The sequence below is a fragment of the Ursus americanus genome, chromosome 7 (assembly GCF_024610735.1).
Source record: "Ursus americanus isolate L20-20 chromosome 7, mUrsAme1.1.p, whole genome shotgun sequence".
NCBI classification, from domain to species: Eukaryota; Metazoa; Chordata; class Mammalia; order Carnivora; family Ursidae; genus Ursus; species Ursus americanus.
This window is the reverse complement of record NC_142133.1, coordinates 16,063,711-16,088,251: the sequence shown is the minus strand read 5'-3', so window position 1 is coordinate 16,088,251 and position 24,541 is coordinate 16,063,711. Positions and strand designations below refer to the sequence as shown.

General features: G+C 42.3%; 1 protein-coding gene across 10 annotated transcripts in view; it reads right to left on the bottom strand.

Annotated features, from left to right (window-relative positions):
• SOCS5 (suppressor of cytokine signaling 5) overlaps positions 1 to 24,541 on the bottom strand; it is a 106,941-nt gene that overhangs the window by 32,030 nt on the left and 50,370 nt on the right. For 8 of the 10 annotated variants that reach the window (XM_045787926.2, XM_045787925.2, XM_087863368.1 and 5 more), the window contains one exon: positions 19,472 to 24,176. The exons of 1 other annotated variant lie outside the window; for it this stretch is intronic. In XM_045787926.2, coding sequence (XP_045643882.1) covers positions 22,554 to 24,164 — 1,611 coding nt within the window. In that variant the 5' untranslated portion in view covers positions 24,165 to 24,176 and the 3' untranslated portion in view covers positions 19,472 to 22,553. Of the gene's footprint in view, positions 1 to 12,287; positions 12,350 to 19,471; positions 24,177 to 24,541 lie in introns of those variants that run through there. One more of the 10 variants, XR_015725165.1, reaches the window with a different exon arrangement.

Below are 24,541 nucleotides of genomic sequence, written 5' to 3'. Positions count from 1 at the left end.
ATAAAAATAAAAGACCTTTTCCCCCCTCATTTAAAATTCTTGCAAAAAAATAATGATTTAAAGCAAAAGAATGTATTGTGGTGTTAATAACACATGCAGCAGCAAATGTATGATGACAATAGCACAAAGTAGAGGGAAAATGGAAGTATGGGAGGTTCTGATATTATATGTGAAGTAGTATAATATTATTTGAAGGTAGGTTGTGATATATTTATTTTAAGCCCTAGAGAAACCACGAAAAAAATAAAACAAAGTGATATAGTTAGCAAGTCAATAGTGGAGATAAAATGGAATACTAAGAAATGCACAATTAATGTAAAAGAAGACAAAAAGAAGACAAAGGGAACAAAGAACAGATGGGACAAATAGAAAATAAGTAGCAAGACAGTAGAGATAAACCTGACTTCATCAATAATTACATTAAATGTAAATGATCTAAACTCTTTCCCTTGAGCAGATAGGTTTCAGAAGCATACTCCCTCCCCCTCGAGGTGGCTCAGGAAAGGGTGTTTAGTGCAAGCATCTATGTGGAAGGGATGGTAACCACTAGAATAGGAGCCTTGACTCAACTGGCTCTCATGGGAGCTGGGACCTGAGATGGGCAAACTAACCTGAGCTAAGGCCATACTCCCCATTCTTCTGGAAACTGGGGCCTCTAGCGGTTGTTGCCCGAGTGTCTGCTCCCCTGGCTCTTTCAGGCCCTCAGCCCATATGTGACCATCATGGTAAGCATGCGCTTCTATCCCCTTTCTGCACCACAACTTCTGCTTTGGCTCCCATTTCCAAATGTCAGTAGCCTCTCAGTGTCCCATACTTATGTCCTGAAATGTTAGAGTGGCCTGGATCATCTTTTTTATCAGGCCACAGCTCAGGAGAGGTAACCTCAGGTCAGAGGCCCATGCTGGTAGGTAGTTGTACCTGAAGTGGGAGGAAGGGCAGATTCTCATGGGAGTGGGTTATTGGAGAGTGAACAAGATTGGCCTTATATTATAGAATTCACAGAAAAAAAGTTTCTATGTGGCAATAGCCAGACTCAGACCTTGAAGGCCTGAAAAGGAGCTAAAAGAACATTAGTTCTCATTGTCCTCCTTGCCCTTTTGGAGAACTGGGCATAAGGTCATAGCATCCATAATAGACGCTCTCATTAAAAATCCTCCTTTACGTCTGATTCCAGCAGAAGAGTTTCATAATTTCCTCGGCTAAATCCTCACTTTCCTACAAGGGAACAGAAGGTTAGAGTGAAATGCTGGTCAAGACAGGTTGCAATTCCCTGCAGGTGTTGGACATCACAAACTGGCAGGTTTTCGAGTAGAAAGAACATTGATCAACCTCCCCACTCCAATTAGGAGACCCCAGGCCACCTCTGGGACTGAGTTCTCCCATCCATAAGGCCAGCCCTGCTCCACGTGGGGGCTGAGCAGCAGGGCTGGGCCCGGAGGGATCTGGAGTCGCAGAGTTGGGGCAGGGCCCCTGCTTCCAGCTCCACAGACAGCCCTGCCAGGATGGCTTGGAGCTGCTCCCTGGCCTGGGACCACTCCTGGGAAGCAACAGGCTACCAGCTCTGAGCCAGGGCATCAGAACTGCTGGAAGGGTCACAGAACTCTGCCAGAGTCGAAGTTGACATGGCCCTAGAGCAGCCCACCGAACCCGGGGTCGGGAAAGCAGGAAGCCCAGCCCTGCTCAACACAGCCTCCAAGTGACCACACTTTCTTACTGCTGCTTTCATCATATCAACACAGGAATAACAAGTGTTTTCAACATCCTAAATCACATATTTGGAAGCTGTAGAAGGCTAGAAAAACACAAAACCTACAGAGCTGGCCACTTGGTCCTAGCTTTAAGAGGTTCAAATTGCCTTGAGACTTGTCGCACTTGATCCTGAACTCAGCCCCACATCACCAGGTTGTCCTGCCACAGCAAGGCCAGACACTGTGGTTGTCCTACCAGCCAAGTCCCAATGTTCTATCCAAACGTCACCGTCTCCAGAACCACTTGTAAGAACTTGGATTTGGAAATCGGCTTGGTAAAGAGAGCTTGACAGTAGAAATCCAGCCAGCTGCAGTGAGGGGCTGGGAGGGTGGGGGCTGTGGAATCAGGGTGGGCAGGACAGCCTCGGGCCTCAGATGGTTGCATCTTGGTGCTTGATCTCTGCCCCTGGTGGGAGAGCACTGTCCACTGTTGTAATAGTTCAGACTGGCCCCAGCTGAGGGGCCACACCCTCAGGGTCCTGCAGACCTCCCTGGTTCCAGCATGCCATAGGAGGGAGTGAAGCCACATGCCGGGCTCTGGGGGAGCCCCCCACCCACTCTAGTAGGGTTCTGCCACCTATAGTTGGGTCACCTTGTTTCAGGGGTGGACTAAGCGTCTACAAATTTATTTATTTTTTATTTTAAAAATTTTTAAAGGATTTTATTTATTTATTAGAGACAGAGATAGTATGAGTGAGAGAGAGAGAGAGACAGAGAGAACACAAGCAGGGTGAGGGGCAGAGGGACAGGGAGAAGCAAGCTCCCCACTGAGCGGAGAGACTGGCATGGGACTTGATCCCAGGACCCTGGGATCATGACCTGAGGGGAAGGCAGACGCTTAACTGACTGAGACACCCAGGCGCCCCTGACCAGCTAGAAATTTAGAATATGAACGTAGCAAGAGAGCAGTTGGACGGTCTCTAGGTGGCTGGATGGGTAACTTAAACTGGAGAGTGGAAGGAGGGGCCAACATTTTCTACTCCGTCCTCGACCCGACCCTGGGGCACAGAGCCCATGCAGGGTCTGCCCAGGGGGTCCTCCAGACTTGCTCCAGTGGCCTCATCCGCTCCTCTCGTTTCCTCTCCCTAGCAGTGGTGTCAGTTTTCCTTGAGCAGTTTTGGTTAGATTTATTCCTAGGTACCTGATGGTTTTTTTATTCTATTGTAAGTGGCATTTCGTTTTAACAGATAGACGTTGGCCGTTTGGAAAGCTGGCAGTCTTGTCGCTGACTTCTGAGGCCAGTTTGGGCCCCCAGAGGAAACAGGCTCTCGGGCCGCCTAGCTACTCTTTCTGCTTCATTCCTTTCTGGTGATTTGAGTTTCATTCTGATATCATTTCCTTCTGTCTGAAAAAAAACTGCCTTTAGCATTTCTTTGTGCTGGTGTCAAAATCTCTGAGTTTTCTTTCATCAAAAATGTCCTTATGTTGCCTTCATTCATGAGGGTTATTTTTGCCCGCTATAAAGTTTTGGGCAGACAGATTTCCTTTTAATTCTTCAAAACTCTTTGTTTTCCTCTCTCCAGGCCTTCATAGTTTCTAACGGGAAGTGAGCTCTTTATTGAAGCGTTACTCCCTGTATGTAAGATGTTGTTCTTTTCTTGCTACCTCTGCAAGGGTTGTCCTTTATGCTTGGCTTCTAATAGTTTGACCATAATATGCTTTAGCACGGCCTGCTTGGTGTTCTCTGAATACTTGGAAGCTATAAATTTATAGTTTCATCAGATTTGGGAAATTTCCAGTCATCATTTCTTCAAGTTTTTTTTTTTTTCTGCCCTATTTTCTCTCTCCCCTCCTTTTGGAATTTCAACGACACGTATTTAGGCTGATATTATCTGAGAGATCTCTGAGGCTCTGTTTATGTTGCCAAACTTAAAAAAAGAAAAAAATCTCTGTGTTTCCTATTGGATAATTTCTACTGATCTATCTTCAGGTTCTCTTACTTCTCCCTCTGTCTCCGCTCTGCTGTTAAATTTATCCAGTAGATTTTCTAAGTGTAGTAGATTGAGGAGTATCTATTTTTGTTTCTATTTACTTGCTGAAATTTCCAGTCCTGATTCATTGTGAACATATTTTCTTTTACTTCATTGAGGATAGTTATGATGATAACTGCTTTAAAGTCCTCATCTGCTAAATTCTACATCCAGTTCAGCTCAGGGTCACCGATTTCTAGCTTTGTGACCTCAGACTAGCTGCTTAATTTCCCCCAAGCCTCAGTTTGCATATCTGTAAACTGGAATAATAACAGCACTCACCCTAGAGGGTTGTGTTGAGGATAAGAAGAGAGAACGTGTATGTCTGGTGCAGAGCGATAAAGGGCAGCTCTTGCTGGATTCTCCATGCTGCCGCATGGGGGGGGGGAGTCAGCTTCAGTCTCCCCATCCACCTAGATGCTCGTCTGATGAGCAACGACTATGTGCCCAGCACAAGAGATGGAGGTGAGAGTGAAGACCTTGCTGTCAAGGAGATCACGCCCTAGTTGAAACCCAGGGGGCAGAGCATAGTGGCGCTGGGCCTCAGGAAACAGATGCTACATGCTAAGGAGAGGGGGTGGCAGGGACTCACACATGAGTACATGGTCTTCCTCGCGAGCTGTGCAAAAATCAAAGGGCTCCTTTTTCTGCTCCGGCAGGCAATTCCACCATGAGGTTTTCAATAACGGGCGCGTGCAGTATGAATTTAACAATTTCACTGGCTGGCAGCAAATACATTTGCGCCAGACGAGCTTCTCAGACACATTTTCTCGCACCTCTCGTGTTTCCTAGTCCTAGTGGAAGGCCTCCTCTTGGGCCCACCCTGCAGCCCCTCTGGACAGTAGTCAGACACCAGTCATAGCTGTGAAACCTGCAGGTGAGGGAAACTACCAACTTCAGCTTGTACCAGCACTCGACCCTGCCTTCCCAGGGTTTCCTACTATCCTTCAGTGTCCTATATGGATACCCTCAAATAGCTTTAGCTGGGCGAAGAGCTGAAGTCATCCCTTTTTTACCCTCTGGAAGTCATACTTAGCCAGGTCTATGAGCAGGTGGCCCCCTGATTTGGTCCATTCAGGCTGATGTAACAACATAGCACAGACTGGGTGACTTACAAACAGCAGACATTATTGCTCACTGTCTGAGGCTGGAGGTCAGATCAGGGTGCCAGCACGGCTGGGTGAGGGCCCTCCTCTGGGTCGCATGTGGTGTATCCCCACATGACGGAAGATGCTAGGAGGCTCTCTGGAGCCTCTTTTACAAGGCACCAATCCCATGTATGAGGACTCCAGCCTCATGACTTGAGCTCCTCCTAAAGGCCCCACCTCGGAATACCATCACCCTTTGCCCATTCGATTTCAACACAGGAACGGGGGGAGGGGGGGTACCAACATTTAGACTGCCCCCTCCCCACATGCTGTGATCTGAGGGCATTGAGAGACCCCCTTCTCCCTCCCCCATATCTCTTCTGGCTCTCCTGAAATTGCTGCTAACGGGCCAGAAAGGAAAGGCCGAGTATTGCCTGTTAGTAGGGGCTCTATTCCTTGTTTCAGTGAAGTCGTACTACTCGCTTACAGATGCTGAGCGTTGTGGCTGGCATATGATTTGCCTGGAAATCACTCTTTGGAATTCTCCCATTTGTTGGAGACGCTTTGGCCAGAAGGAAAGACATCAAAATAAGTACACAAAACAGGACACAACCAAGTTCTTTCAGTAGGGTTGGAGCCTGTGTTGGGGGGGTGAGGCAGGGAAGCCATTTATTCCACTTTCTAAAAGCAGCACGCACTGAGGCCCTGAGACGGCACTGGTGACACAAAGGAGAACTCGATACTGTTCTTGTTCTTCAGGCATTCACAACCCTCAGAAGTGTCCGGAATGAAAAATCAATGGGCTCTAATGCAAAAATCTGTTACAATGGAGGAATAACCAGAATACAAAGGGAACTCAGAGGGGGTGGGAGGCGTCAGAGAAAACAACAGAGGGGGTAATGGGGCCTGGGGCTGAGCAGTGCTTTGCCAGGCAGATGGGGCTGAGCGGACAGAGGGCAGGGCAGGTTAAGGACAAAGAACAGTAGGCGAGGAGGCAGGGCTGAGGGAGTGAGTGGCTGTTCAGGGCTGTGAGAATCCCAGAGTGGCCAAGGGCGTTGTGGGAAAGAGTGGCCAGGGCTGGTGGTGTGGGAAGGTGGTCAGTGGTCAGACCACAGAGGCCGTGGTGTGTCAGCTTAAAGGATCTGGACTGCATTTCGTGGCCCTGGGGAGTCAGGGAAGCAGTGGTCTGTGGCAGTGATACCTGGGAGCTGAGGTGAGAGGGCAGGCTGGGGAAAAGGCAGGCCCGAGTATCCAGGCCAGGGCAAGGACAGGAGAGGCGGGAAGGGCATTGGCCGTGGCCTCTGCCCACCTCACAATCAAGCCCAGGGCTGTCCCCCAACCTGAGGCTCCATGAAAGGTAATGTTTGTTTCTCAGGATGAATTTTAGGGGTGTTACATTTGCTTGTTGTTTTATACAAAAAGCCTTGTCTAAAATAAAGCACAAAAATCACCATTTTGTTCTACTTTTCAGGACCCAAAATAACCTATGCGGCAACACAGCATAGGCTTAGGGACCCTCTCATCCAACTTCTGATTTAATGGCTTTCAGAAAAGGCCTGACCTGGCCCGAGTTCCCTACAAACAGATCCAGCGCAATCCAACCGGTCATCTGCGCACGACGTGGAAGCACAGAGCTTGTCTATTGAGAAAGGGGCTTTCGACCTTCCACATGCTATAGTTTTGAAGTTTCGAAGGGAATGTTTTCCATTCTTACCAAGAACTACTCATATTTATGATTAACGCTACTGAGGCCAAAACAATGCTGCTGGGAGCAGGGATCTGAAGCCGAGTACGTCCTGTGGGTCCCGTTTTAAGCAAGCAGCATCCCACCTCCCTATCAGGTTTGGAGAGCCTGGAGCCAGCGTTCGCGGTTGTGTCATGCGCGAGGGGTGGCTAATGTCCACAGTGATCAGTGAGTTAGTTGATTGCCCTGGTGATCTGAACAAATGATGTGTATTAAGGATCTTAATACCTCAAAAATGGGCAAAAATGACTATGGGATGAATGGGGGGGGAAAAAACTTTACCATTATAAATTTTTCTTTGGTAACAAAGATTTTTGTTACAGGAAAATAATAGCTATATTTAGAATAAATAAGCCAGCAGGTTGAAAATACAATTTGCTGATAATTGGTGGACGGTGTACTACTGGGGGAAAGTGATTAATACATATTATATGTATCCACAAGCATATCTCCATATCCATAAACACACATACACACATGCACCTACAGGTATTCAGCTCTGGATGAGAGAATGTCACAGGTTGGACTTCCTAGAATCAGATACTGAGGGAGGACTTGGGGTGCAAGATATTCTCAGGGATCCATACCTGTGACGGGAAGACAGAGAAAGTATGGGACGAAGGGAGAAGATGCAGGGCAGTGAGGCCTTGGCCAATCAGCAGGGAGCTCTGAAGCAAGTACCCTCCCACAGAGTTGTCTAAAATAGCTCTGCCTTTTTTTTTTAAGTAAACTCTACACCCAACGTGGGGCTTGAACTCATGACCCTGAGATCAAAAGTTGCAGGCTCCACCGACTGAGCCGGCCAGATGCCCCCAATTTTTTTTGGTTTACTTAAAGAAATACTTAAAAATAAAATAGCTGCCTGTGACTTTACATTCCTGCCTCTCAGTTACTAATTGGAAGGACGTGGCCTCGAGAATGGCAGCTCCTTGCAGCTGAGGCCGACCCGAAGGTGCTGGCCCCGGGAAGCCGGCTACTGTCGGTGCTGCCCCTAGCTGGGCAGCAGGTTCCTTCTGGAATGTAGCTGGTGCATCTCGTCTACCACAGACCACGGTACCCTTGTGTTCTCGGTCATTTCATTTCGACTATCTTTTTTGGCTCACTGTAACTCACTCTGGAGTTTCCTTCCCACCTCCCTGTACAGCCTCCCCTGTTTCTCTCAATTCCCTTTCTATCCTCCTTGCTCAACTAAAGGCAGTTTGAGGGTAGGAAGGTGAAGAAGAAATTCCAGCCCTTTCCCTTCGCCTCTCCAGGGCTGGATGTGGCTGTGTGCAAATATTTATAGTCCCACTGACCTCCAATCCCTCAGGGTTGGCTTTAGCTTCCAGCTTCTGTGTCTTTGTCCAAATCACGAATCCCCTGAAATAGGCCCTCCACACTGCCTCTATTTATCACCTTTTTTGCAAACCCCCAAATCCCTATTCTCACTGCTCATAACCTACATTTGAGGCAACATTTAACTAAACATTTTCTTAAATCCTTTGTTGCATACACAAGTCTTTGCAAAAATTAATATTTGAGGAGTACGGATATGTACCTTTTTTATTCCCTGAAGTGCCTAGATAGTATTGGGTGCTTGGTATGTACTCCTGTATTTGTATTGAACCAAAGGAAACTTCCTTTAAAAGGTGTGTTTTTTCAAAATGTAAAGCGGTTAAATTCCAGCCACATACAGACACTTCTGAAGGAAAGTATCTGAAGGAAAATTAGTGCTTGTGGAGGGATCTGGAGGAGTGACATGTAAGAATTTAAGTTCATTCGCGTACCAAGCAGCAGAACAGCGATTTCTAGCTACTGAATGGGCTCCCGGAGTCACAATGCAGGTGGAAGGAGTTACTGGATCCAAGTTAGAATCCACCGCTCCCACCTGGGGAGCCACCAGTCATTTCAATCAAAGCATTGGCAACTTCTGTGATCCCATTTTAGGCTCTACAGGTGCACCAAACGAGGGAAAAGTAGCATACTCCCCACCCCCCACCCCACTTGGCATATTTAAGATAATTTAAACTCATTCAAAACTGTTGGCTCGTTAGAGTGTAATGTGGGGGTTCCTAGGGGCTCGAAGACCTTTTCAGGGGGTCTGTGGGGTCAAAGCTATTTCATAATAATATTAGGATGTTATTTGCTCTTTTCACGTTCTTTCTCTCATCAGTATAGAGTGGAGTTTTCCAGCGGACACGTGGTGTATAATGACATTGCTCTGGCACTAATGGAATGCGTGTTTTGTGTTTTCTAGAACTTCTAAGGTGGTAGGTTGAGGGTACAAATATTTTCAGACATTAACCCAGCTTGTTTGCAATACTTGGACTACGCTCTTACCATCTTCCCTTATAGCTGCTATAATTTCTATAACCTCATTATTGTCCAGTGCATTGTTCTGAAATCCTAAAGTCTTCCTTGCATCTCTCTGGAAACTCAGCAAGAAATGAGTACACTTTATTGTTATTTTTGCAATAATTTAAATTTTTTTCAGAAACTTCTCAAATTTTAAAAATTGTATCTAAAAAGTTTCTTTAGACTTCCTTATTTTATGCAAAGATAAAAAAAATTCAGAGGTTATTTTTATTATCTTTAAGGATGGATCAGTGGCTTGAACACAGACCAGAAGACTCACTCTTTCAAGCCAGCTCTGCAGCATCTATGTCCAGAGATACAGAAGAAAATGAAACTGAAGAATATCCACAATTATTTGAGAAGGCTATTAAATCCCTCCTCTCCTTCTCTAACTACATATCTACGTGAGGCCAGATTTTCTTCATATGTTTTAACCAAAGCAAAACATTGCAACAGATTGAATGCAGAGGCAGAGAAGAGTAGCCGGCTGTCTTCTATTAAGCCAGATATTGAAGAGACTTTAAAAACTTACAACAATGCTGCTCTTCTCACTAAATTTCTACAAAACAGATTTATTTTTCCAAAAAATGTTATTTGTGTTGATATATGATGGATTTATTATTTTTTTAAATAACAAATGTATTTTAATTTGCTTTAATTTCTAAAATAGTAAGTATTGATAAATCGACAAATAGAAGGTTTGGGGCAGTCATCAATACTTTTATAGAGTGTAATGGAATCTCGAGACTAAAAAGTTTGGGAGCTACTGCCCTAAACTGACAGGAACCTAGGATCTTAGGCAAATGAGCTCAAGTGACCTGAGACAGGCATAGTTAGAGGAGGGAGGTGGTTCTAATTAATTCCAGAAAGTAAAGAAATGTAGCACAGATAAAAGCCGCAGAATTGCCATGCCTGAATGTCTGATGGGGACTAGAGCAGAGCTCTTGTAAGGGTTGGGCCATATCCTTTCTTGAAGGAGTCATTTTTTTGGACAGAGAGACCTCCTAAGTAGACAGATATTCTTTTCCCAAGTTTTCTGTTTTTAGTCACTTAATATATTTAACCAAAAAATTCAAATTAAGTATATCTTGGGTCACTCAATGTTATCCTTTCATTCAATCACAAAATAAAATTATTAGGATCAAATAGTATAAAGTTTTTTAAACTAAAAGAACTGGAATCACCCAAGAGATGGGGACTATTCTGTCTTCAGAATTTTTCTGGTTTGATTTTATAAAAAAAAAATGTGGTATTAGTCTTCTTGCACTCAAAGAAGTATCCAATGATTTAAGGTAGATTTGAGCTTTGATTCTAAGAATTACGGTCCAAGTAGTTTGTTTTGGAATACCCTCCATTCACCTTGACCTTCCTTCCCATGCCCCTGCTCTGAAGAGCACACACACTGCTTCCCAGGCCAGGATGCAAGGACAAGACGGACACTGGAAGTCACAGACCAAGTCAAAATACTACTTTCTTTCATGCTCAGAGACATTCCTCAAAAGTGTAATATAGTTTGCAGAACATTCCATTAGAAACTGCTCCAGTGTGGGGCCCAAGGACAAGATGCTAAGCATCTTGCCTTAAGAGAATGAAAGCACCACTCTGGATGGCTATCAGGTATACCTAGAAACATGTCCCACTGTCTCCAGTCTCTTTTTTAGGAAACTTAGGTAATGAGGTAGAAGCACTTCCTTCCTTTTAAGGATACACTACGGGTCATATGAGCCCCACCTCTCAACCAATGGTGGGCACTTCAACTTCAAAGCAAAAGCGGCAGCTTCTAAACTTCTAGCATTTTGAGAATCAGAAGATGTGAAGTCTCTTTATGCTTTTTTAAGATTTACTTGTTCATTTGGGGGGGCAGAGGAGGGGCAGAGGGAGAGAGAGAGTCTCAAGCAGATTCCGTGCTGAGTGCAGAGCCCAACACGGGGCTCGATCTTAAGATCCTGAAATCATGACTTGAGCTGAAACCAAGAGTCAGATGCTTAACTGACTGGGCCACCTGGGTGCCTTAGTCTCTTTATGTTTTAAAGGGGGCAGCATATAATCAACAGAATGATGCAATAAGGCCTAAAAAGGTTGAGTCTCAATTTCAAAGTTGACAAAATCAGAGACTTTTTACTATAAGGCAGTCAGCTAATTAAGTCATAAGGTTAGAATAAAGCACATTGGCTCTTTATTAATGTTTTTGACACAAGGCAAGGTAAAACTAGGAGTTACACAGTGCCATCTTGTTCTTCAATTCTTTCAAATTGAAGAGAATAAAATTTCAGGGCAAAAGACCATGTTTTATACTTTTAAAATATCTGCACAATAGATACTTAATTATTTTTGAAAATTAATTCATTCTTTCAACAAATATTTACTGAGTGTCTACCACGAGCCAAGTAGTGAATCGGGCACTGGGCATACAGCTGGGAAACATAATGGTAAGGTCTTTGCCCTCAAGAAGGCCACAGTAACAGCTAGCAATGATTCCATGTGTAAAATGGGGAGGTGCCAAACTAATTAGATGAAAGGGGACGCTAGGGAATTTTTCCAGAAATCTCAATCACGAAAGGAGCCTCATTCGTTTTCAAAGTCCCAGGCAGCAATTGATAACAATGTGGATTTCCCACAGGCTGACACAGTTGTGATCATTTCTATTGGTGGTACAAGATGGTTACAACATGTCTTAGGGCATACTGCAGTCACGCCCCATGACATGTGTGCGTGTGTGTGTGTGTGTGTGTGTGTGTGTGTGTGTGTGTCCGGGTCCTACAGTCACAGCCAAGATTATAACACGGAATGGCGCATTTGGAGAAAAAGATTTAATGAAACTTTACTATGTATACTGCCACATTTCTACCAGGATGTAAAAACATGAACTAAATTTATAATAACTATACTTCTATTAAACCCAAGGATAAATTCTTTTCCTTTATGGGAGACTGGAACATCTTATGAGCATCGAAATAAAATCTGAATAGAATTATGGTTGGCTTTATTCTATTGGCTTCCCAGTAATTTTCCATGCAAGAAGTTTTATAGATTTTCTTCTCCATGAAGATTTAGAGATCATGTTTCAACATTTGACTATGTCCTTCAATAAAACCCCACATTAAACCAACAGTATATAGGAGAACTACTGGCTGAATTTACACTTTAGCCAAGCCTTCAGCAGGAAAAAGGCAGACCAATTTTGCTAAGGCGCTCTAGATTTCAGTTCTGTATTTCTACTAATGGAATAACAATGATGGATGTAAGGATAAAGAAAACAATCACATTTATTGAGCACTTACTACATACCAGGCACTATGCTGTGCACCTCTCAGGGACCATTCAACATGGTATTTGCCCAGGACAATAAGGTAGGTGGAGAAGGCAGATGAAAAAGCCACGCCGGAGAGGTCAAGACGCTTACCTGTGTAGTAGTCCATAGCTGAGCGGAGGCGCACTCCCAGTGATCCGACAACAGCTACGGAGCTATGAAATAAATGTGAATTCTTGAGAAGAAAAACACTATCTAAAGGACTTCTTTCGAGAAGGCCACAGTGTTTTGTTCATGACAAGAAGCAGCCAAGGCCAAGAGAAACTGGGCTGGCCGAGATGATGCGAGTGGCGGCTCCTGGACCTGAACTCCCGTCTTTCCAATCCCACCAACGCCAGCTCCCTACAATCTCATCAAATCTCATGCAATGTTGCAAGGGCATTGTTTCCCTTCTTCTTCAATTTGAGAGAGAGCGAGAGAAAGAGAGAGAGAGTGCGCACAAGCAGGGAGGGGGGAGGGGCAGAGGGAGCAGGCTCCCCACTGAGCCGGGAGCTCAATGTGGGACTGGATCCCAGGACCCTGGGATCATGACCTGAGCTGAAGGCAGACGCTTAACCGACGGAGCCACCCGGGTGTCCCTACCTTTTTCTTTTTTAAATGACTTTCAGCACCACGAAACCAGGGTCTGTATTCTCACACAGAGTTACCTCCGATTCCACAATTGCTGCCTTCGTGTTTCCATCTGTCCTGGGTCTTATTCATGGCTTTCCCCATTCACCACAGCAAGGCCATCAGGTTACTTATTTTCTTGTCTCTTTTTTACAGCTGCCTGGATGGACAGCTTTGTGCTCAAACCACAAGAGAACTGTCTCTGCATTTCTTCCATTCAAACATGAACTTCTGAGTCCCCTTGAATCTCTTCACTCAGTTCATAAGGACTGAAGGACTAGTGATCCTGCATCAGTCCATTAGAGGTTTGGTTCAGTGAACTGGGACTATAACCACAATCCACTTGAAAACATCACACTATACTTGGAATGTTTCTCCATTTCCAAAGCAGCATTCTTTTGTGGCTTTACCGAAGTTCTAAATAGCTTTAAGGTGTTAGTATAAAAACACTTTTTTTTGGTACTTACTTTATGTATACACCTTCTTTGTATTACTATACACTAGAAGCTACCCCCAAAACGGGAAAAAACAAACAAACCATGCATGCTTAAAAAAATCTCAACATGCAGGAGGAAGATGATTTGAACACTAAGTATGAAAACAAGGTTAGGGAATCGAATGAAGGGGGGGAAGTAGAGATGCGTCTATTTGGTTTTATTACTCACAGGGTCCTATATTCTGAATATTCAGGCAGAAAACACAATCTACATTTTTTTGTATCTATACTATTTGTATTCTGCTCGGAAACAACTTTTTATAGTTTCAGATTTGGTGTATTTCCAATTTTCTCCTTTTAATGAAAGATCTTACTCCACCTTCCTTTAAATATCTAGTCGTACTTTTAGCATTACTACAGTGCTGGACTTCATCTTAAAGGCAAGCTTTTCAAGAGGAACCGTTTTAGGGGTGCCTGTTTTTGCTACACAGCTATGGCATACTTAAAGACGATCCAAATGCACTGGAAAAGATATCCAACCTACTACGAGGAAAGTATTTTGATTTAAACACACACACACACAGTTTTAGTTACATATGAGAGAAGTAGATGATAAATGAAGAGTCAGTAGTATGTTAACGGATGATGTGAAAGCTCAGTTATCCGACTCCTAGTAACGCTTTGCCTCTTCTGAAAAAGGCAGAACAAATGCTGGCAAGAAGGCATCCATGGTCCAAATGGGTGAAGAGATTCTAGAAAAAACGCAGCTGCTATAAATATGTTCAAATAGCCTGGCCTAGGTTAATTTTCTTTCCCAGAGAACTAAGAGTCTCCAAATACGGTCTCTGAAGGCTGAGTCATCAGAGGTGTAGAGGAAAACGGAAGGCGCACAGGTGGTCCCACAAACTGCAGACCAACGCATGTGACATAATCCTGGGCAACGTTCTGGGATGGATTATTAAACGTAGGGCCCGTGAGAATTTAGAAAGGAAAGGGGTAATCTCCAGGAACCTGCATGGGCTCACCAAGAACAATTCATGTCAGATCACCCTTACCTTCTCTCATATTACAAAATAATAGACTGTGTAAACAGGTAGAGCAATCTAGATTTTAGAAGGACATGCAATAAGGTTTTCATGATATTTCTGTCAGTAAAGTGGAGAAATACAAGTGCACTGTTAATTCATTCACTCACTTAAATATTAAGTATCTACTCTGTGTTAAGCACTCTGCTAGGCACGAGGATAAAAGAGCAAACAAAATAGACATGGTCTCTGTTCTCAGAGTTTCTCAAAAGGGAGAGGCAGAACCCAAAACCTCAAAATCTATGCAAGTTCTTGTAATAAAGACTACGAAGGAAACAAAAGCAGGGCAGAGCTAGAGAAGAGTATGAGGGAAATCTCCTTTAAATGGCATCATCAGGTCCCTTTGAGGAGGTGACATTAAGCTATCTTGCTACGTGGAAGAACGGGGAGATGAGAATTTCAGGAGGGAGCAACGTGCGCGAAGGCCCGAGGAGGGAAAGAGACTGGAGTGTTTGAGCCATTGAAAGGCCAGTGTGCCAGGAGAGCAGTGAGCAAGTGGCAAAGTAGCGCTAGAAAAAGGTGGAGAAACAGGCACGGCACTCCCCAGATGATGAACTGGAGAATAGGAATAAGGAGATTCTAGCGGCCTGTTCTTTCAACACCTTTACAATGGTTTAAAATCTATTTTTATCAGATGGAAATCTGTCCTCTTGAGATGTCAATAAAAAATGAGTGTTTGAAGAAACATCAATTTGGCTGACCAAATTAGCATCCAAAAAGTATAGCAGCTAAGGGCTTAGGCTCTGGCCTCAGACCTGTGTTTAAATACAGCTCTGACATTCACTCTGTGACCCTGGACAAGTTACTTAACCCCTCTAGGTCAGGTATCAAAGACACGTAGAGCATTAGACACAGGCAGCTCGGGTCAATCTTACGTACTACAGAATAATCCATCTGCTGCACGAGGTTATAAATGGTTTGCCAGGTCCCGAAGCTATTCTGGCAGCTTTCCCTCTAGTATTAGGTACATCACCCAGCCTTTGACATAAGTGTTCATGGATCAAACGTGGACCCTTACATTTGTTTTGTTCATGTCACCAATAAACTATACTGCCTCTCAGACTATCTGGCTGTTGGAAGGATAAGAAATTCAGCATAGCCAAATTTTAGAAATTAATTCTGGCCTTCTAATCTTATTATCATCATCATTCAGTTAGAAATTGCTGTGAGTTACGACAATGTTTTAAAGACAGGATTTGCAAATTTATATCATCCACAATGTTGGAACTACTATACCAAGATATTTCTCTATTCCTGTAATGAAGGTAAAATTCAATACTGTCTCAACTGTACCGAAGGGCACCTACAAAATATTTATAGAATTAGATGACGAAGTTTTCAGTAATTATTACAGTTCAATTTTAAAAGTATCTTAAGGGGTTTAAGAAAGGCCCTATAAATTTCAAATAATTCATCCTAAAAATAGGAGCAACAAAAGGTAGGAGTAAGTGCCTAATTGTATGTATTTTAAAACAGATGAGAAAAGATTAAACCATTTAGTGTAATGATAAATTTACTTGAGGTTAAAAAATACTCTAAAATCTTGGTTTTCCAGTTAAAAAGGGATGCTTAGTGGGGCGCCTGGGTGGCACAGCGGTTAAGCGTCTGCCTTTGGCTCAGGGCGTGATCCCGGCGTTATGGGATCGAGCCCCACATCAGGCTCCTCCGCTATGAGCCTGCTTCTTCCTCTCCCACTCCCCCTGCTTGTGTTCCCTCTCTCGCTGGCTGTCTCTATCTCTGTCGAATAAATAAATAAAATCTTAATAAAAAAAAAAAGGGGGGGATGCTTAGTAAACACCCAGAGAAAGAAATGTCTGGTGGTAATATACATTTCTAAATGAAATCTTGACTACTAAATAAACATCCAATGCAGCTTTCACTACTAAAATTAATGACGAAAACCTACATCGGTCACAGTAGCATGTGGGGCGTTAGATTCACTAGCTCCCTCTTTAATCTTACCTAGCTATCCTTTCAGCGTTTTTGTCAGATACGAAAAAATTTTTAAATATTCCTTTAGATTTTACTTAATTTTCCCATTTTCTCTGTGAAAGTGCATCTAGGAGTGATGACGTTTTCCTTATTTGATCAAATATTTATTCATTTTTTTGCATTAAAAATGTGCCTTTCAAAAATACACTCTCCATATTTTGCTTTATTTAAAAACAGGATGCAGATTATATTAAATGGGAGATACTAGCTTAGCTTATGATTCTCTTGAATTTGGAGAAACTATGACAAATTTAACTCAAAATCTCCTAGGCAAGCAAATTGCTTGCCTTTCTTTACCCCAAACTGTGCTATTTTTTTTTTTCCTCTTGCAACTGCTTTCAGATGTACTCCTCAGTTTAATTCCAGTGCTAGCAATCTGATCGAGGCGAATTTCACAGGGCTTCCTGCCTCCAATCTCTCCCGGTTATAATGCATTTTACAGCTGCTGGCATAATTTCTAATACTACCTTGCTTAAGAACCTAAGTTCAGACTCTTCAGTCTGGCACATTCAAATGCCAGATTCCTCTACCTCAATCCTGCCCCTCATCGGTTTCTAGTGACCACTACACTTCCACACCTGTCTTCTCCACCACCCTCTGCTAAGTCCAATTATTAGACATTCTTGTGATCAAACAGACCTGACACCAAATCACCCTGCCTCCACTTGGGTCATTTCTCTGTTTTTCCTTATCAAGCATGGAAGCTGGTTTTGTCTACTTTTTGCTTGGTCTATTTCCAATATATTCTCATCATTACACATTTCTGTATTTGTCTGTGTCCCCCCTAGTTTACAAGATCCATGAGGCAAGGGATCGCCTACTGAAATTTTATTTCAAGAAACCATCAGTGATTGGGCCTTTGCACTGTCAGTTACTCTAACCACTGACCGATCTGCCTCAAGAGTTGAACGCACGTAAGCAGCCTAGGTCCCTGCTGAATCAGGTAAGGAGTAGAATCGGGAGCACCTCTGTATAGCCCCTCAAAGTAATCTGAGGCCTACAACTCTCTTCCTTTTTCTTCATGTTATCATCTATCTTTATATCTTATAAACTTTCAAACCTTTGGCTGTAAAAACTCATTAAAAAACAGTGGAAAGGAACATAATAGATGTTAATGGCAGTTACCTCTTGGAAGATTACAAAAATGCAAGTTAGGAACAGCAGGGTTGGGGATGGGAAATGATAGAGAAAATGGGCTCTTTCTTACATTTTTTTGGCACGGATTCTTTCTAATCTTCAGTACTTCCTAAATATTCCATCACGAACTTGCATTTCTCATATAAAAAGCTACACTAAGAAAGATACACAAGCTACTTTGACATGAGAAGCATGACAATCAAATTTGGCATGGATAAAATTTTAAAACTGAGGGCAAGGTTTATGATTTCAGTATTTAAAAACTTTCTGAAAGGCAAAATCCTCTACCTCTACCAAATCCTTTAGACTGTCAAAAATAACCTAATGATACAGAATCTTGAATTGACAAACTAAGATAAATGTTGCCATAATTCTCTCCCCAAAGAAATACTTAAACCCATGCAAAATTCCTAGCTGTTGCCATCCTGTCCTCTGGCTTGAAATACTATCCATATAGTGACTCCCCTTTCCCCCCTAATTCTACATTCATATATCCAACTGCCTGCTCAATGTCTCTGTTGAGGTAATTAACGGGAATCTCAAAACTCAACATATCCAAGGCAGAATTCAATTTACACCCTCCAATTTGCTCCTCCACTGGTTTTCTTAAATCTCAATGGCTTCACCACCTTTGCTCAAAATCAGAGTCATTGTTTCTTTCTTTCTTCCCATCTAATCCATCACCAAATTGTCAGTGTCACCACCAAAACAGGTATCCTGAATCTGACTTCTCCCTACAAGTACCGCCCCAGTCCAGGCTCTCACCATCTCTCACCTAGATGACTGCAATAGTCTCCCTTCTTTTATCCCACTATAGCCTGTTCTCCATCTACAAGGCTGCTTAAAATCCTCCAATGGTTTCCCATCACATTCAGAATAAAATCTAAACTCCTTCCTAGGGGCTCACAGCCCTTGCCACTCTACCTTACCACCTGCCGTTCCCCACCACTCACGGGACTCCGGTCTTACAGCATTCTCTCTCGTCATATAAGCTCATTCCTGCTTTGAGACTTTTCGTTTTCTTTTTCCTTTCATCCAAATGGTCTTTTCTTTGATCTTGGTGATTTTCTTCTCATCATTCAAGGTCATTATTCCCCAATGACCCTATAACTTTGTCTTGTACCCCAATGTATAACCATCACCTAAAATGGTGACCGGCACGTGGGTCTTCAATAAATATTTGTGAATGAGTGGTTGAAAAGAATCTAAATAGTCAATCAAGCTTCCTGGGCATGAAAACAGTTGTTCCGAATGATCCATACTTTTTGCAATGGCAACTCCTCCACTCCACCCTCCTCAAAAACCCCCCAACAACCAAGTACCTCCTACAAAAACTCCAACCCCAAATCTTCTTAGAACATACCACATTTTTAAAGTCTACGTTCTGTATCAGCTGTTGCAAAAATATGAAACAAAGCCTGAGCCTCATAGATATGTAGTGTTTATGTATATACACACCAAGCAGTACTGTCCCCTTTGGAGACTTTTCACCTTGAAGTCAGCCCTTTGTGTGCGTGTGCTGGGCTACAGAGTAAGTGCAGGAACTGGTGTGAGTTTCCCTGTGTTCACACTCCCAGAGACGGCTCTGCCATCTCTCCTATGAGAGTGCTGACTCACTCATAGCTTCTGTGCCTCTACCAAAAAGCAGCTTTATAGCTTTCTTTGCTACAAAAATAAAGGATTAGCCTACTAAGACCAATCTCAATAAAACTGACCAAACTAGTGTCTAGTGCCAGGTAGCAAAAGAAACTTGAGATAAAAATGAATAGCAACCAGATCAAAACATAAAAAAAAAAAAAAATCAAAACGTCAAGCTCATAAACTCTGAATTTTGTCAAAGTGAAGCACGAGATTCAAGTTTCAATTTTTACGGCTCAAGCCATTATAAATCTTATCTAAACCTTACAATGGACCATAAGAACAGAGAGCAGTTTGTGGAGTATGATTATTTGGGCTCAATTTTTGTCAAAGAAATAGACATTTAACAATGACTCTTAATAACTATTTAAACCAAGCTGTTTCTTCCTCAAAAATTTTTTACTGTTTAGCCAGAAAATACCAATGCATGCTTTCCTGTTACAAGGTGACTATATTACAAATGAGACTATATCAGCGAAACTAAACTTTAGGTGTGGATAATCAAACTTGAATGGTACTAGTATATATATATACGTATGTATATATATACATATATATATGTATATATATATATGTATATATATAAAAGGCCTCTTAAATGATTTTAAATCAGACAGCAATATTGTTTAAAGTAATAGTAACATGATAAATGTATATACATGTATATATACGTGTGTGCACGTGTATACAGATATACACAAAGAGAGAGGAAGAATGAATGAATGATGAATGAATGAATGCAAGAAAGAATGAGAATGGATAGGAATCAGACCAACCTTTCCTTGGGTTAATTACTTTACTATGAAGATGTGTAGAAACTTCTAAAGAATTTCCTGGTTTGTATTAAAATGCACTTCAAAAAGACCATGAAAACAAATATTTAGTTGACAGGCTACAATGGGATTCAGAAAAAGACACAGTGAATATAGACTAAGGTGCAATTTCATGCTGGTGATTTTTCCTTTTTAAAATGTAAGCCACTAATCTTTTAAGAAAAAAATTTTGAACCAAAGGTTGCATATTAATATTACACACAAACTGAAACATGTGACTTTTAGCACAGTGTATACATGCTTACATAAAACTCAAATATTTACACATTTAAAACAATTTCCATTTAACATATGAAAGTTCTGAAATACATAAAAGCATTAATATTTTCTATAAAACTACAATTAGAACATCAACTTGCTACAAGCATATAAAACATCAAGTGCTTTCTTGGAGTTTCAAGTTTCCTCTTTAAAACAAGATCTTGCTTGCATATATAATCTTTCTCCAATAATCATTAAGGACTTTTTTTCCCCAAGAGATTATTTTCCAGATACATTATAAGCTCAAGAAAACGGACCCAACAATTACGCAATATAATTATGTCATAACAACTTAATTGCACATAATGCTTTAAAGTAGGTTTGGATGACGTTCTCGAACACTTTGGTATATGTTCTTCAGGGACTTCTATTAGAAATAAGAGGAATTGTAAGTCCCTTCAATCCCCATTTTGCTTTAAAAATGGACAAGTCTTTGGTTGAAGTTCTACATTTTGGGCATTCATGATTAATAAAAATGGTCCCCAAACCAATAAATGGCGCTGATGTATGATCAGTTCACAAGACTTCATTTAACTTGTTTCTGATGAAGTGGAAGGCTAAAGATATTCATTTATTATAACACATCATTGATAGTTTCAATCTTCCATTTACAAGCAGAGAAATCAATAGGTTAGTCAATATTTCTCTGTTCGTTCTGTGTTACAATCTCAACTGTACAGTAATTTGCAGTAACTAGAGATACTGTTCCACAGTATGCGTGATTACGATTGGAAAGGTGAGTAGCATTAAATTTAGAGTTAGCTTACTGAGAATAAGTCAATATTAGACTGTACAGTAATTCTGCATTAACTATAGTAAGGTTGTCAGGTAATGCTTAAAAACCCCATACCATTCCATTTATAAGAGAAATTGTTGCAAATGTATAAAACAGCAGATATACAAGGAGAACACCAAACATACTTTATTAGCACAAAAAAGCAGCCATAACAAGGCACAGCAAGCAGAAACGTACATTAGCAGTCAAAGGGTTAGTGTTGCATACAAATATAGCTTTTCTTTTTTTGTAGCCTTGGCAAAAGCCATCAGGATGTAAAAGAACTTTCTGTAGCAGCAGGTAAGGAAACCAAGGAGCACTCACCAGTGGTACAGAGCACATTAACAAAAAGACACAAGAATGGATTTGACTAGTGCAAAATGTCTAGGACGGAACTGTAAATTCAGTTCAATACTAAGAAGCAAACACTAGGACTTGGTATTACTTCCAAAATAGCTCACTCAAGTAGTATTGCATACTATACTAAGTGACAAAAAGGTGCTAAGTAAAGTTATTTACAGATACAACGGTTGTACAGTACCTTTTAAATCTGCAATTAGGGTTTCAGATTTTCCATTAGAAATTAACTGCACTGAAATTCTATAAACTGTACTTAAGCAATTCAGCTATGAGCGTTTACAACGAAGAGCTAAATACTGCCATCCAAATTGTTCACTGCAGTTTAACAACAATCTCAACATCAGCAACCACTGCTGCTATCATCAGACTTGTTTGGGCATCTTCTAGTCTCACTTTCTTCTTGGTTCACAAACAGATCACGGGCACAGGAAAAGATCCAACGTTAACTAATCGACGAGTAGACTGCACGTACTAACTTAAAAAATCACACACAGACTACATTGCAGCTCTTCCCAATGTGTTTTAAGTTAAAGCACTCATTCAAAAAAATTAATACCTAAGGCCTTGAAATAAAATTCTACTACCAACTTTATAAGCCTGAACTTTTAAGAGCAACTATTTAGAAAACCTGGTTGGCTTAACAGTACCTTTTGCAGAAGAGACAGGAGACTGACTATAAACTATATCAACACTTAAGTGAACTGCACTCTGCCCTTGTGGCCAGAAAATTGCATTTTTCTTTTTTCTCCAAGGAAGGCAGTCTTTATTTTTTGGACTTCCAAAGCTTGATTTATAGTAACTACAAACATCGCTACTTTTGGAAGGTTATAGAAAAATTCTTAGAAAAAATAACAATTTCAAACATTAGTCACACTGTTGAAATACTCATCCAATATTAATAATTTGTTCTTCAGTAAGAAATAGAATTCTTCATAGCAAATGCCCCAGAGTTGTTTCACTCAATTACAACAGTCATTAAAAACCAAACCGTTCACTCAATCGACAAAATGCTTTTGCAGCCTTACTGACCACCTGTAGCTCTGTCCTCTGTTGTCTCAATAGGCACCACGTTTATCTGAGTAAGTAACAGCAGATCGCATCTGACAGATACTAACACTAAGCCTACATACTGCACTGAAATAAACCGAACACTGATACGTGTGCTTGCTATAGGTGTACTGTCTGATGCACATAAAAGCAGATCTAGTTAATGCCCGCTGGGGGCAGGAGAGTTTACTTTGCCTTGACTGGTTCTCGTTCTAACCAGCGAACTCTAACTTTTTGTTTATAGTGATACTCTTTCAAAAAATCCTGCAACATTGACGGTAAAGGGAGCCCATCGATTCCATCATATGTAGTGCATCTACAGATCACTGCACGGCAGATATACTGCAGGCTAAAAGGGAAAGTCCTGTTTAGTGATATAGTAAGCAATGGTTCAAAAAACATGCAAGAACTGGGATCTTTATAATGTTCCAGAAGTCCCGTGACAGTGGAGGAGTGAAATACACATGGGTCGTGGGCGTCAAAACTAAAGTTGTGATTCCACTGCTCAATTCGGGCATGCAGGGATCTGTTGTAGCGACGGAAGCTCACAGAGAAGAGGTAGTCCTCTTGCGCAGAGTCCCTGAGCAAGAATGTGCCTTCAGGTTTCCCTTCAAGGAGGGCTTCTGCTTCGTAACGGTCCATTACTCCCCAGTAACAGGGATTCCCTGTGATCTGAAGCAAGTCGGGCACGAGGCAGTGTATGTAATCAATCTGCGTATGGACTTTCCAAGCTCCCTGTCTGCTAACGTGGGCATGGCTGTCTCCAGATGCCTGACGCTGCTTCTGCCTACGTGACTGCAGACACAGGGTGGTAGTGTCCTCTTCGGAGTCACAATTAGCTTGCGGAATTGCAGTATTGTCCCCACTTACTTCAGTCATTCCAGGAGCTAACTTTGGTCCCAGTTTATATAACGGATTAACCTGTGCGGTGGCTTCAAATGTATGTATTTGTGCATTGGGAGGAGGGTCAACCCCCTCTTCAATACTGAGCCGCCTTCTCTCTCGAAGCCTATCTTCTTCATCTTCTGTAGAAACCAAGGATGGATCAAACGTATCAAAAAATGTCGAGTGTGGGCTCACAGGGGCTGTATGCTGTTTAATCAAATGCCATTTTTGGGCTAAATCTGAGCCAGCAGGGAAAGGGCATTTCTCAAGCATTAATTCAGAAAGGTGTATTTTCCTTTTATTAGAAAAGAGGGGTTTTGACTGCTTGCTGTAAGTTCTCATGGGAAAGCACAAGCCCACAGTGTCCTGCAGCCTCTGTCTGAGAGAGCGGCTCCCCACAGTTCTGCTGGACACACTGTCCATATCGTGCGCGGAGCTAACGCCATACCGCCTCTCTCTCCTTTGAGGTCCGCTCCGCGTTCTACCAAACTTCTTATCAGTATCCAGTGAACTCTGTGTCTTTGTAGAACAGGAATGTTTTTTCTTCCCACCCCACGGAGCATGCCGAGAGTAGGAATCTCTTCTTGCAAGTCTCGCTCCTGGGGTGACACACGAATCGTGATCCTTTTCAATGCTTATTTCAACAATCTGAGGAATTTCAGTGGCACAGTTTTGGTTTCTCCTTGAAGAATTCTTGGAAGGGCTTAGTCCCAGTTGTAAGGCAACGTTTTCTCTTAAGGGACTGCTTTGTTGCTGAGGAGCTGAGTCTCCTATACTGATGTTTCTCTCTTTCACAGACAAACATCTGTTGGAGTTCATGTCCACATTGTCACTACGGCTCCCTCCCTCGTGACCGAAGAGATTCTGACACCTGTATTTGAAGTTATTCCACATCTTCCCCACTTTATCCATTGATTATAAGATCTAAAGACAAAATAGGAAGAGGAGAAACTGAAGTTAAGGTGGTGTGTGCAAAACGAAACGGGCAGTACCCCCCACCCGCCCCACTGGAAATTAGGGTGATGCTGATCAGGAACCCACCCCCCACTGCCCTGCTGAAGCCAGGAGGCAGACACTCCTGGTAGCTGCTGGTAGTCCTAAGGTCACCGGCCCTCTGGCCTCTCAGCACTTGGGGCACCATTAGTCAGGTCAGTCCTCACTCCCCATTTCCTTTCAGATGGAATACTCAGATCTCATGGGAAAGGAAACAAACCCTCTCAATTAAACTCTGGGTTCTTTTTCCCACGCATCAACCTAATTTCATTATGACACTGATTTCTGTCTCCTTA